This window comes from Tachyglossus aculeatus, chromosome 21, assembly GCF_015852505.1.
Source record: "Tachyglossus aculeatus isolate mTacAcu1 chromosome 21, mTacAcu1.pri, whole genome shotgun sequence".
NCBI lineage: Eukaryota > Metazoa > Chordata > Mammalia > Monotremata > Tachyglossidae > Tachyglossus > Tachyglossus aculeatus.
This window is the reverse complement of record NC_052086.1, coordinates 4,178,083-4,190,343: the sequence shown is the minus strand read 5'-3', so window position 1 is coordinate 4,190,343 and position 12,261 is coordinate 4,178,083. Positions and strand designations below refer to the sequence as shown.

The 12,261-nt window shown below is 51.7% G+C and overlaps 1 protein-coding gene across 1 annotated transcript in view; it reads right to left on the bottom strand.

The window, feature by feature from the left end:
- Positions 1–489: 489 nt before the first annotated feature.
- Positions 490–12,261, bottom strand: part of ANKRD13A (ankyrin repeat domain 13A) — a 47,827-nt gene continuing 36,055 nt past the window's right edge. Inside the window, exons 9-15 of the mRNA XM_038763532.1 lie at positions 10,943–11,004; positions 9,647–9,777; positions 8,732–8,889; positions 6,910–7,023; positions 6,280–6,440; positions 4,535–4,602; positions 490–2,491 (exon numbers count right to left, since the gene is read on the bottom strand). Of these exons, the coding sequence (XP_038619460.1) occupies positions 2,296–2,491; positions 4,535–4,602; positions 6,280–6,440; positions 6,910–7,023; positions 8,732–8,889; positions 9,647–9,777; positions 10,943–11,004 (890 nt within the window). The 3' untranslated portion in view covers positions 490–2,295. The remainder of the gene's footprint in view (positions 2,492–4,534; positions 4,603–6,279; positions 6,441–6,909; positions 7,024–8,731; positions 8,890–9,646; positions 9,778–10,942; positions 11,005–12,261) is intronic.

The window sequence follows — 12,261 nt, the reverse complement described above, 5'->3', positions numbered from 1 at the left end:
TCCCAATCTTAATCTCCATTTTACAGATGAGGGAACTGAGGCCCAGAGAAGTAAAGCGACGTGCCCAAGGTCACCCAGCAGACAAGGGGCGGAGGTGGGATCAGAACCCAGGTGCTTCTGAATCCCAGGCCACGCTCGCTGAGAGGATGCCTGGAAGGATCCTTAAACTCCATTCGCATCTGTGTGAAACAGCCAAAAAAGGGAATAGTATCAACTTCCCAAGAGACATCTGAGCCACCTGCTGTAAACACAACCTTGCTCTCCTCCACTCTTCCCCTCCTGTCCTCCGGGACCGGCCCCAGCCCCCGGACCCTCCCACCGCATGGATGGCTCCGGAGCGGGGGAAACCCAGCCAACTCCCGGCCGGAGACCCTCCGAGTGGGCCGCTTTCCTCAGGGCTCAACAAACTAGCCGGGGGAGCAGGGTGGGCTGGAGCCAACCCCCACGCCGCCATTTCCCCCGCCCCCCAAAGAACAGAGGGCCACCAAGTGCGGTCTCCCAATCCGGATCTTTAATCGGTCGAGAGGAAGCGGCGACCTCTCGAAATACAAAACCGATCCCGAGGGGTGTTACCGGCCCGGTCCCAGGGACCCGAGCACCCCCCGACTCCCTCCGACATGGGCAGCTGAGGCCCTCCGGCCCGACCTGCCGGGAAGGAGAGCGGAGCGAGGCCACGTGCGCACAGAGACAGAGGGAGACGGACAGACAGAGAGAGAGAAGGAGACACTCGGGGAGGGAGAGAGCAAGACGGCGAGCGCTACATGGGCCATTCAGGGCCGTTGGATGCACGACCCGAGGCCGCTACGGCAGGGAAGCCCGCTCCAAAGCTGTGCGACACGGACGACGGAGACCACCCCCGGGCCTCCCGCGCCCTGGAGAAACTGCATCCCGTTCTCAAGCCCCCAAATCCTGGCTGCTTTCTGGGCATCAGAAAACCTCGACTGTCGCGGGGTGGGCAACCACCGAGAAAGGCATCTGGGCAACATTAAGGGGTCCCTGCCAAGGTCAGCCTGAACCCTGGTTTAACTCGCCTTCACCCACCCCGACTTCAGACCCACCGAAAAGCCGGGGCACGGGAGGGCGGGGGGCCGAGGAAGGGGACGGGTGGGGGGATGTTTGGATCAGATTACGTCAGCGCTGGAGACCACCAGATCGACCCAAGGCCCAGAGGGGCGGAGTGTGGCTATTTACATTCCCCGGGAGTTCTCCACGCTGTAGGGGCAGGATCCGTATTCACACCCGGGGGGTGGCGGGGGGGGGGTTAGATAAAATAGTCAAACTGCTAAAAGGTATAAAAAAAGGCCTGAGGAAACCTGGCTAAAATAGATACCTGTATTGCTACTGATGGGAGCAGTTCTTCGTTTTAATATCTTTTAAAAGCAATAAAAAGATCTTGTTAAAAATATATATATATATATCCGGAAAGATTCCGATTTGAACTCTCAAAAGCAGGGCCTCAAGGTGTGGGGTGGGGGTGGGGGCCCCTCAGGTCGGTGGGCGGTTCCGTCAGCGGCCTGGACTCCACTGAGGCGGGAGGAGCCCGTTCCCCCTCCAACCCGGTGCCCTTTCCGAGTCCTAATCGGACCCTTTCCGGGGGGGCGGCTGTCGCCGGACAGGAGCGGGAAAAGGGTAAGGCGTCGCCTCCTGGCCCAGCTGCGGACCCCATTGGGCTACCGACCCCCACGGGCGGCTGTCATGTAGAAATCCACCGCACCAGGCCTCCCCCGGCCGGCCGAGGTGGCCGCCGGGTTTGGGTGGGGGTGGCCGGAGAGGGAAAGGCCAACAAGACGGAGGCCATGGCCTCGAGACCCCGCCCGGAAGTCGGACGGAAAACCGGTCCAAAATCAATAAGTAGACCTGCGCGGAGTCCCCATCTCTTTGGTGAAAGATGAGGGAGCTCTTCTCCTTCCCTAAGCTCCCCCCGCCCCTCGTTCTAAAAACAGGGGTGGCGACTCTGCCCGGCCTCCCCACACCCCTCGCCAAAGCTCCCTGTCGTCTGCAGTACCGTCCTGGCACTGTTCCTTGAAAACTATTTACCCACGATCCTTCCTGAGGGATTTTTCTCTTTCCTTTAAAACCGAGGCGGGGAGCGGGGGCTGAAATGTGACCAGTGGATGTGGATTGGGGGGGGCAACCGGTCCGGCCTACTTCGACCCGCAGCCCCGGGTCTTCCCGGGACCGGCCGGGCGGACACCTCTGAAGGAAAGAGAGCGGCAGCTGCCATCTGGTCCCCAGGACGCCCGTGGCAGGGGTTGGGGGGATCAGGGACGGGGTGGGTGGGAGGGTGGGGGGCTTTCATTTCTCAGTGAGTGACAGCTGTAGGACTTGCTGAAGCTCCGCCTCCTCCTCCCGGAGGCGGAGCTCACGCTCCTCCAACTCTTTGGCCGACAGCTCCATGGCCAGCTGCAGGTCCGTGTCGAAGCCGCTCGCCTCGTGGGAGGAGCCAGCCGGGGGACCGCCGGGGTTCATCAGCAGGCTCTCCTGGAGGGCCCTGGGAAACAGTCGAGGCATGAGAAGTCGCGCTACAGGAGCCCACCGCCCCTGTCTTTTTCCCCTCTCCCCGGCCCTCTTCTCCCTCGCCCTCAATAATAATTTGTGATAATTGTTCGTATCTGTTAAGCGCTATGTGCTAATAATAATTGTGGTAGGTGCTTACTGTATGCCAGGCACTGTACTAAGCACTGGGGTGGATACAAACAACTTGAGTTGGACACAGTCCCTGCATTGGGCTCACAGTCTCAATTCTCATTTTACAGATGAGGGAACTGAAACCTGGAGAAGTGAGGGGACTTGCCCAGGGTCACCCAGCACACAAGTGGAAGAGCTGAAATGAGAATCCATGATGTTCTGACTCCTATGCCCAGGCTCTATCCGCTACGCCAAGCTGCGCCTCTAGGCACTGTACTAAGCGCTGGGGTGGATAAATGCAAATCGGGTGGGACACGGTCCCTGTCCCATTTGGGGCTCACAGTCTTAATCCCCATTTTCAGATGAGGCAACTGAGGCACGGAGACCAGTCCAAGATCCCACAGCAGACAAGTGGTGGAGCCGGGATTAGAACCCAGGTCCTTCTGACTCCCGGGAGCAGGCTCTAGCCACTAGGCCATGCTGCTTCACCCTTTAAAAATTTGGCACTGTGCATCTCTCTCTATTTCTCCATGGGAAGCTATTACTAGGAGAAGCAGCGTGGAAAGAGCCCAGGCTTTGGAGTCAGAGCTCAGGGGTTCAAATCCCGGCTCCGCCAATTGTCAGCTGTGTGACTTTGGGCAAGTCACTTAACTTCTCTGTGCCTCAGTTACCTCATCTGTAAAATGGGGATTAAAACTGTGAGCCCACCGTGGGACAACCTGATCACCTTGTAACCTCCCCAGCACTTAGAACAGTGCTTTGCACATAGTAAGTGCTTAATAAATGCCATCATTATTATTATTACTAGAACGTCACCGTCTGCAAGTACCGGATGGGTGAGCACTGGCTGCAGGTCCTGCCCTGTTGGAAGTATGCACAGGGCAGGGGACGTCTACCACGTTTTTGTTATTTTATCCTCACCCAAGTGCTTGGTACAGTGCTCTGTGCAGCTCGATAAATACCACTAATTGATTGATTCTTCATCTAGAGGTCTGATGGGACAAGAGGCGAAGGAGAGATCCCTCTTCCAAGAAACAGAAAGTCACCAAGGAATTCCTTGACGGACAAAAAAAAAGAAAAAAAGATCTCCACTCCTCTTGCAAAATGGGATTATGAGGAAGGGCTAGCGTTTTCCGCAAACGAGGAGCAGTGTTGCCAAGTGGAAAGAGCCAAGGCTCGGGAGCCAGTCGGGGCAAGTGGGGTGACTAGACTCCGGCTCTGCCCGCCTCGCTTTGGGACCTTGGGCAAGTCACTGAATCTCTCTGGGCCTCATTTTCCTCTTCTGGAAAATGGGAATAAGTTACCTACTCTTCCCACCTCTTTGAGTGCGAGCCCAGCGTACAGAGCAGCGGGGTCTATCCTGGCTCTGCCACTTCCCCGCTGTGTGGCCTTGGGCAAGTCACTTCACTTCTCTGGGCCTCAGTTACCCTCATCTGTAAAATGGGGCTTGAGACTGTGAGCCCCATGCGGGACAGGGACTGCGTCCAACCCGATTTGGTTGTATCCACCCCAGCGCTTAGTACAGTGCCTGGCACATAGTAAGTGCTTAACAAATACCACAATTATTTTTATTAATTTCAGTGGCTAGGGCCTGGGCCCAGGAGTCAGAAGGACCACAGGTCACTTCACTTTTCTGGGCCTCAGTTACCTTCATCTGTGAAATAGGGATTAAGACTGCGAGACCCATGTGGAAAACAGATCAGGCCCAACCGGATTATCTTGAATCTACCCTGGTGCTTACAACAGGGCCTGGGCACATAGTAATCGCTTCACCCCTACCCAAAAAAGCAGGGACCTGCTCCATGTACCTTATCCTGTATCTACCCCTTGAGCTCAGCGTGGCACTCGCCCCAAAGAGAGCCCTTATTGAACCCCGTCCACTAAGACCCTCAGAGTCGAGTCCTACCTCTCATACTGAGCGTCATACAGGTGCGACTGGCCGATCGATCCATTGGATGAGAGTCCAGGTGCTTCCTGCAGCGGAGTTGGGGGAAAACATGGTGACCACATTGTGCTGTGGGCTGCTTCAAACCAACCACCTTACCAAACCACCACCCCGTGAGTCAAACCTAAATCGCTGCAGACTTTTCTTGGTCAATCACACCAGAAATGCACAGGATAAAGCCTTTGTGGAAACTGTCAAGAGGGAGTTCAAGGATGTTCTCTCTTGGGGGGGAGTGGAGGGGAGCACTTATGATCCAAGAAGGGAGACAGGGACAAACGTTGGCAGCGGGGTTGGGGAGGTCTGTGGACGCGCGCGCGCGCGCGCACACACACACACACACACACGCCCCCTCCCCCCAAAACCACCTAACTGACCGGCCCTCCTGGGGATTCACCCAACAGTGAAAAAAATGTTCCCTGAGGGTGGGTCAGATGTGCATGGATGGCAAGGGGCAAAGGAGGGGGTGGTGATGACTATGGTGGGGTCACTGAGGGGAGTCTCAGGGGCAGAGGACGGCCGAAAGAACAGAGCCAGGCATCGGAGGGAAGCCCAGGGGTGGGAACGCCAGAGCTCCAACCCGAGACAGCCCCCACCGAAGGGACTGTCACCTCAGGCCAGCTTTTCCGGGGGTCGGGGTCACACCCCGGGTGACAGCCCTGCTCCCCATTCATCCCTTCAATCATATTTATTGGGAGCTTACTGTATGCAGAGCACTGCACTGAGCGCTTGGGAGAGGACAGTAGGACAATAGAACAGACACAATCCCTGCCCAAAGCCCTGACACCGGAGCCTCCGGTCTGAGGCTTCACATTCCAGGTGGACAGAGGCGCGCGGTCGGAAGACTGGGCCCTCCTTCCCCGGCCGGCAACTCTCTCTCCGAGATGGCCCGTGAGGATGTGCGGGTATGGAGAGAGCTGACCGCACGTCACCTATTTCTCCTAGCCCACCCTGACTACTGTACCAGCCTCCTTGCTGACCTCCCTGCCTCCTGCCTCTCCGCACTCCGGTCCAGACTTCACTCTGCTGCCCGGATCATTTTTCTCCAGTGGTTCAGACCGTGTTTCCCTATGCCTCGAGAACCTCCAGTGGTTGCCCATCCACCTCTGCCTCAAACAAACTCCTCACCATCAGCTTTAGAGCCCTCCATCCCCTTGCGCCCTCCTACTTCGTGTTGCTGCTCTCCTACTCCAATTTGGCCCACATACTTCGCTTCTCTAATGCCAATCGACTCACTGGTCGATCTCGTCTATCTCACCTCCAACCTCTCGCCCACATTCTGCCTCTGGCCCGCAACACTCTCCCACCTCATATCCAACAGACAATGACTCTTCCCCCCACTTCAAAGCCTTCTTCAAGGCCCATCTCCTCCAAGAGGCCTTCCCTGACTAAGCCCTCCTTTCCTCTTCTCCGCTCCCGTCCGCATCGCCCTGACTTGCTCCTTTTATTCACCCCCTTCCCAGCCTCACAGCATTGATGTCCATATCTGTCACATTTATTTCTCTTAACGTTTGTCTCCCCCTCTAGCCTGCAAGCTTATTGTGGGCAGGGAATGTGTCCGTTTATTGTTATACTGTCCTATCCCAAGCACTCAGTCCAGTAAGCGCTCAATATATATGACTGACTAGACATTCCAGGCCAGCCCCCCAAACTCTTCACGGGCCAACCCCCAGGACAGACCCCAAAACGCCGGAGAAGAAAAGACTTACTTGTCTCCTGTTGGACTCCAACAGGCTCTGCTGAATGGCAAACTGCATGATTTCATAATCCTCATCTTGCAGGTGCATATTTCTACCATTGTCTTGGATGTGATAGGATTCGGGGATCTCGAACACAGACTGGTCAACTTCGAAACCGGCGTCAAGGGTAGCTGAGGAAACCAAACCAAGTCCAGGCCCCCGCCTCGGTTAGCTTCCGCTTTAACACGTAAACCAAAAAATCTAGGGAGAGCCTCCGTGGCCCAGGAAGCTATCATTATTATTATTATTATTATTATTACTCTTCCCCGCTTCAAGGCTTTATTGAAGGCACATCTCCTACAAGAGGCCTGCCCTATGCCCTCCTCTTTCTCCTTTTCCCACTCCTTTTTGCGTCGCCCTGACTTGCTCTCTTTGTTCCTCCCCCGTCTCAGCCCCACAGCACTGATTTGGTAGCACCTGCCATGGCATTTGGAACGGGATTTGACACATAGTAAGCGGTAAGCACTTAGAATATTCCATCATCATCATCCACCCCAATTTGCCGGGATCCACCCCAACCCTTAGTTCAGTGCCAGGCACACGGTACACGTTTAACAAAGACCACGATCATCGAGTGGCAGAACCCTCCCCAATATTTACCTCGGTCTGCCTGGGCCGTCTCCATACTCGAAGAAGCTGGTTCTTCTGCTGTGCTGCAGCCGTTGACATTTCCGAAGGTGATTCGGGCATTCAGGACGTGAAACAGAGGAATTTCTAGGAAGGAATGTCAAGACTTCATACGTGGCTTCACAATCGTTTCCCGAGTATTGCATGCACATCTGACGCGATTAAAACGTGCCTTAGCCTAAGGAAAAAAATAGTAGAAGTCACAGTGATCGGTAGGGTGGGTGTAAGAAATCCAAGACCCTTCCAAGATTTTCCTCAAGCTCCTCCTTTTAAAGTACCATTGTTTCACAATCGGTAAACTCGCTTCTAGATTGTAAGCTCATTATGGGCATGGAATGTGTCTGCTTATCTTTATATCGTACTGTCTCAAGCGCTTAGTACAGTGCTTTGCACACAGTAAACGCTCAATAAATATGACTGAATGGTTTCCAAAGTATTCCATGATGCCCCTCAGGATTGAAATGCACTGTACCTTAAAGAAAAAAAAATAAATAGCAGGAGTCACAGTGATCGGTAGGGTGGGGGCTAGTCAATCTAAGGTACTTAGTGGATCTTCATAAAACATGAGGACAAAAACAGAATATCAATGCGGCAAGCTGTCTTTCTAGTTTTCATTGGCTGCTGTTGGCATTAAACTCATGAGGGTTTGCCATCATTTTAAGAGAAAACCAAACAGGGATTCAAAAAGTAGGATGAGCCAAATATCTCTGCTCGAAACCAAAAATGTCATCTTGGTGGCCTGATTTTACCATTTCAAATCATGCAGGCGTGCGCGCGCGCACACGCACGCACACACACACACAGAACATTTCAATCAAGTCAGAGCTACAAAATAGTCTAAGGTGATTGTGTGCCTGAGAGCCTCAGACAGACTGTATTTCTAACCCTAAACTCCTTATGAGCGTTTCTACCAACTCTGATGTATGGTCCTCTCCCAAGCACTCAGGACAGTGCTCTGTTCACAGAAAGTGCTCAATAAATACCACCGATTTGACTGAAATGGCCTCTCTGCATGCTCTGCTAATTTGTCCCCGATTCAGCCTTTCTGCTGTGGTTTCTCACGCTGTGGGGGGAATAAGTGCGGTCTGGAGGATCCCCAGAGGGGTCAAATGGCTGGACCATTCAGGTTCTACAGGAGGCCTCGGGTACGCCAGCCTGCTGCCTTTGCAGCCAGTCACAGTCCACGCTCGTGGGATTGGGATTGTGTCCAACCCAATTTGCTTCTATCCCCCCCAAGGCTTAGTACAGTGCCTAACAAACACAACGATTATTAGGTGCTTAACAGACTTGTACTTCCCAAGCGCTTAGTACAGTGCTCTGCACACAGTAAGCGCTCAATAAATACGACTGAATGGATGAATGAATATTAAGAAAAAAAATCAGAGATGCAGTGGGGCCTAGGGGAAAAAGAGCCCAGGCATGAGAGTAAAAGCACTGGATTCTAATCCTGACTGTGCCCCTTGTCCGTTGGGTGACCTTGGGCAAGTCCCTTCACTTCTCTGGACCTTAGTTCCCTCATCTGTAAAATGGAGATGAAGACCGTGAACCCCACGAGGGACACGGGCTGCAGCTAACCTGTCTTGTATCTACCCCAGGGCTCAATACGGTGCCTGGAGCATAATAAGTCCTTAGATGCCGTTTCAAAGAAACGAACAAACAAAAAAAGACCCCAGCACTCAGAACGGTTCCTGGCACATAATAAACACTTAACAAATACCATTAAAAAAAAACCAAACCTGTGTTTCTGACCAGGAACCCAGGCAGACACTACGGTAACACAAAAGTCAAACGGTACCGATTTTGACAGGAAATCCGGGTGGAAATTCTAGCGTGATGAAATCTCTCAGTCTGGCAAAATGGGCACTTGTCCGGGCCATGAGGTCGATGATTGGAGTCACCTGCTCTACCAGAGACAGAGGGAATTCTTCACACATCCACAGCATTGCTTTAAACCTGTGTCATTGAACAGAAGAAACGGCTCCTTCAGATTGTAATCCAACTAATCTAATGGCATTTTGCTATGACTAAAACAATGAGGAGAATGGAAAGATACCACAGGTTGAGGAAAGGAGGGCTTAGTCAGGGAAGGCCTCTTGGAGGAAATGTGCGTATGACCTATGTAAACTGACACTGCCCATAAATACTGTTAGAGGCAGGGTGGCCTGATGGCTAGAGCCCGGATTCTAACCCCGGCTCTGCCACCTGCCTGCTGTGTGACCTCGGACAAGTCATTTTGCTTCTCTGGGCCTCAGTTTCCTCAACTGTAAAAAGGGGATTCGAACGCCGTTCACCCTCCTACTTAGGAGGTGGGTTCTAATCCTGGCTCCGCCGCTTGTTTGCTGTGACACGTAGGGCAGGTCACTTCACTTCTCTGGGCCTCAGTTACCTCATCTGGAAAATGGGGAGTATGACTGTGAGCCCCACATGGGAAAACCTGATGTCCTTGGATCTACCCCCTCACGGTGCTTGGCCCATAGTAAGCGCTTAACAAATACCATCATCATCATTATTATTACTTTGACTGGGAGCCCCATGTGGGACAAGGATTGTGTCGGTCTGGATCTATCCTGGTGCTTAGAATGGTGTTTGACACTAACTGCTTAACAAATACCCTTGAAAAAAAAATTAAAAAATGAAACAAGAATAATGCACCAAGGAAAAAAAAATCAATGCTTAGCTCGTTCTCCAATGATACAGGAATCTCTCTTACTTCTGCGTCCTAATTGTAAGCTCTTTAGGCCTCCCGATGTCCCTGTCTTTGAGATCAAACCCTTCATCGAAGTATTCCTCCAGGGTAATGGCTGTTGGGTTGTTTGCCGTCGCGAACTCGGTCGTGAGGTCCTGTAAATACAAACCAGAAGAGGGAAATGATCACTCCCCTGGCAAACCATTTTTGTTTTAAATGGTATTAGTTCAGCGCTTATTATTTGCCAGGCATATTTGATATTCTCCCCACCCCCAATCCCACAGCACGTATGTACCAATCTTTAAACTATACATTAGAAATTATTTATTTATTCATATTCACATCTGTCTCTCTCTCTAGACTGTAAGTTCATTAGGGGCATGGAACGAGCCATAATTTTGTTGTTTTACACTCTCCCAAGCCAGTAGGACAGTGTAAGTTTTACTGAGCACATGGCACATAGTTTATTGAGCACATAGACAGTGCTCAGTAAATATGACCGATTGATCGATGATGAAACTTTTGCATTAAAGGAAAATGTTCCCGAAAAATATTGGGAATTCAATTTTTTTCAAACCGTGTGGCATAAAGGTTCTTCCTTGTTTGGGATTTAGGAATGCAGCAGCTCAGAGCTTTGACCCTTCTCTCTTTATGGAGGTATTCATTCAATTCAGTCATATTTATGGAGCACTTACTGTGTGCAAAGTACTGTACTAAGCTCTTGGGAGGGTACAGAACAAAGTTAAGACCCCAGCTCACTGCTTCTCCAGAAGTCAAACAGGTCATTCCACTGGAACAAAGTTTCCCAGAATGCTGAATTTTCACCTGAGCTGGAAGCTCGTTTTGGGCAGGGAACGTGTCTATCAACTCTGTTCATTCATTCAATCGTATTTACGGTGCGCTTACTGTGTGCAGAGCATTGTACTAACTGCTTGGAAAGTACAATTCAGCAACAAATAGAGACAATCCCCGTCAACAACGGGCTCACAGTTTAGAGTCTGTTGTATCACCCTCTCCCATACGTTTAGAACAGTGCTCTGTACACAGTAAGCCCTCAATCGATACCACCCTTTTCCTTTCACTATGTCTTTCTTCAACTCACTTTCACATTTCAGGTTCTCCAGGGGAAAATGAAGAGTCCCTCCGCATCTTTACCAATTTACCAGTAAAATCTGGAAATCCAGCTTCCAGGGTTCTAAGCTACTCTTGTTTGCTTGTTTTTGAAGCATTTCCTGGTGACAACTACATTCTCGCTCAGGCCAATGATTTGATTTGGGAAGGGCCAAAGTACATACGGTTCTTTGTTAATCCTTTACTTACCCCCTGAGCGCCAAACTGGTGTTCTACGGTTCCCAGTAAAGACTCCAATGGGTTCCTATCAGCTGTAGGAACACAAACGCATATTCACCTCAAAGAATTCCATCCCGATTCCCCCCCTCCCCAAAAGACAAGCCGTTTCCAGACGTCCGGCCCTACCGGCCTAAACCTTCCCTTACTTCAGGTGACGGGGCCGTTTGTTTGAAACACAAATAACCAGACCCCCACTGTTAGACTCTCCCGCTCTTCCCCATGGGGACTTACTTTCACTCAACAGGGGTAAGTCCCGGAGCTTCGCTAAGAACCTTAAACAGATCTGGAATTCATTCCCATGAGGTGTTAGATAACGTGTAGAAGCAGTTAAATACGATCCAAAAAGTCTGCTAAGCAAAATCCGGCTCCTCTGAATGGAAAGATGGCAGCAAATTCCAGCTTGAAGTAGTAAACCATCAGCCTTTGTCGACGTTTCGACATGGACCTCGGGTTTCTGGTTCCACCATTTACGGGAACTACTAGGCCGCACATCGGCCCTCAAGAAACATCCCCGCCGCCTCCATGGGCCTGGGGGATAATCCGAGCCGTAGGGATCGGCTTTTCATTGGGAATGCGGCGGGGAGGTGGGGGTACAAAGCAGGAGGGATTTTTAGGGAGGAGGATAGGCTTCAAGAGTGAGCAGGCCAGCAGGCTGCAATTTTGGGTCTTCTCAGCCCTGGCTGGAAACCCACAGGTCTTGTCAGAGACGAGGTCATCGCCCCGGTCACCCCCACGGATTGGGCTCGGTGGCCTAACCTAACTCCACCTCACTGTGAATGGGTTCAGTGCAAGTCTAGACCGAGAAACAGTATCCAAGAGTATCTCACGGGTATAATAATAATAACTGTGGTATTTGTTAAGATCTTACTATGTTAGGCACTGTCCTAAGCAACGGGGTAGACTCCAGGCAACTGGGTTGGACACAGTCCCTGTCCCACACGGGGCTTGCAGTCTTCATCCCCATTTGACAGATGAGGGAACCGAGGCCCCCGAGAAGTGAAATGACTTGCCCAAGGTCACACAGCCGACAAGTGGAGGAGCCGGGGTTAGAACCCAGGTCCTCTGATTCCCAGGCCTGGGCTCTATCTGCTAGGCCACGCTATAGCAAAAGGCATCATCAATACTGACTCCTCCTTGAGGAGGAAAAGTGGGGTTTGGGAAAACAATCATTTTCTGACTGTGAGGAATAGTCTTCCTCAAAACTAGGTTCCAGGAAGGGAAACTCCAATAATAATAATAATAATAATGGCATTTGTTAAGCACTTACTATGTGCAAAGCACTGTTCTAA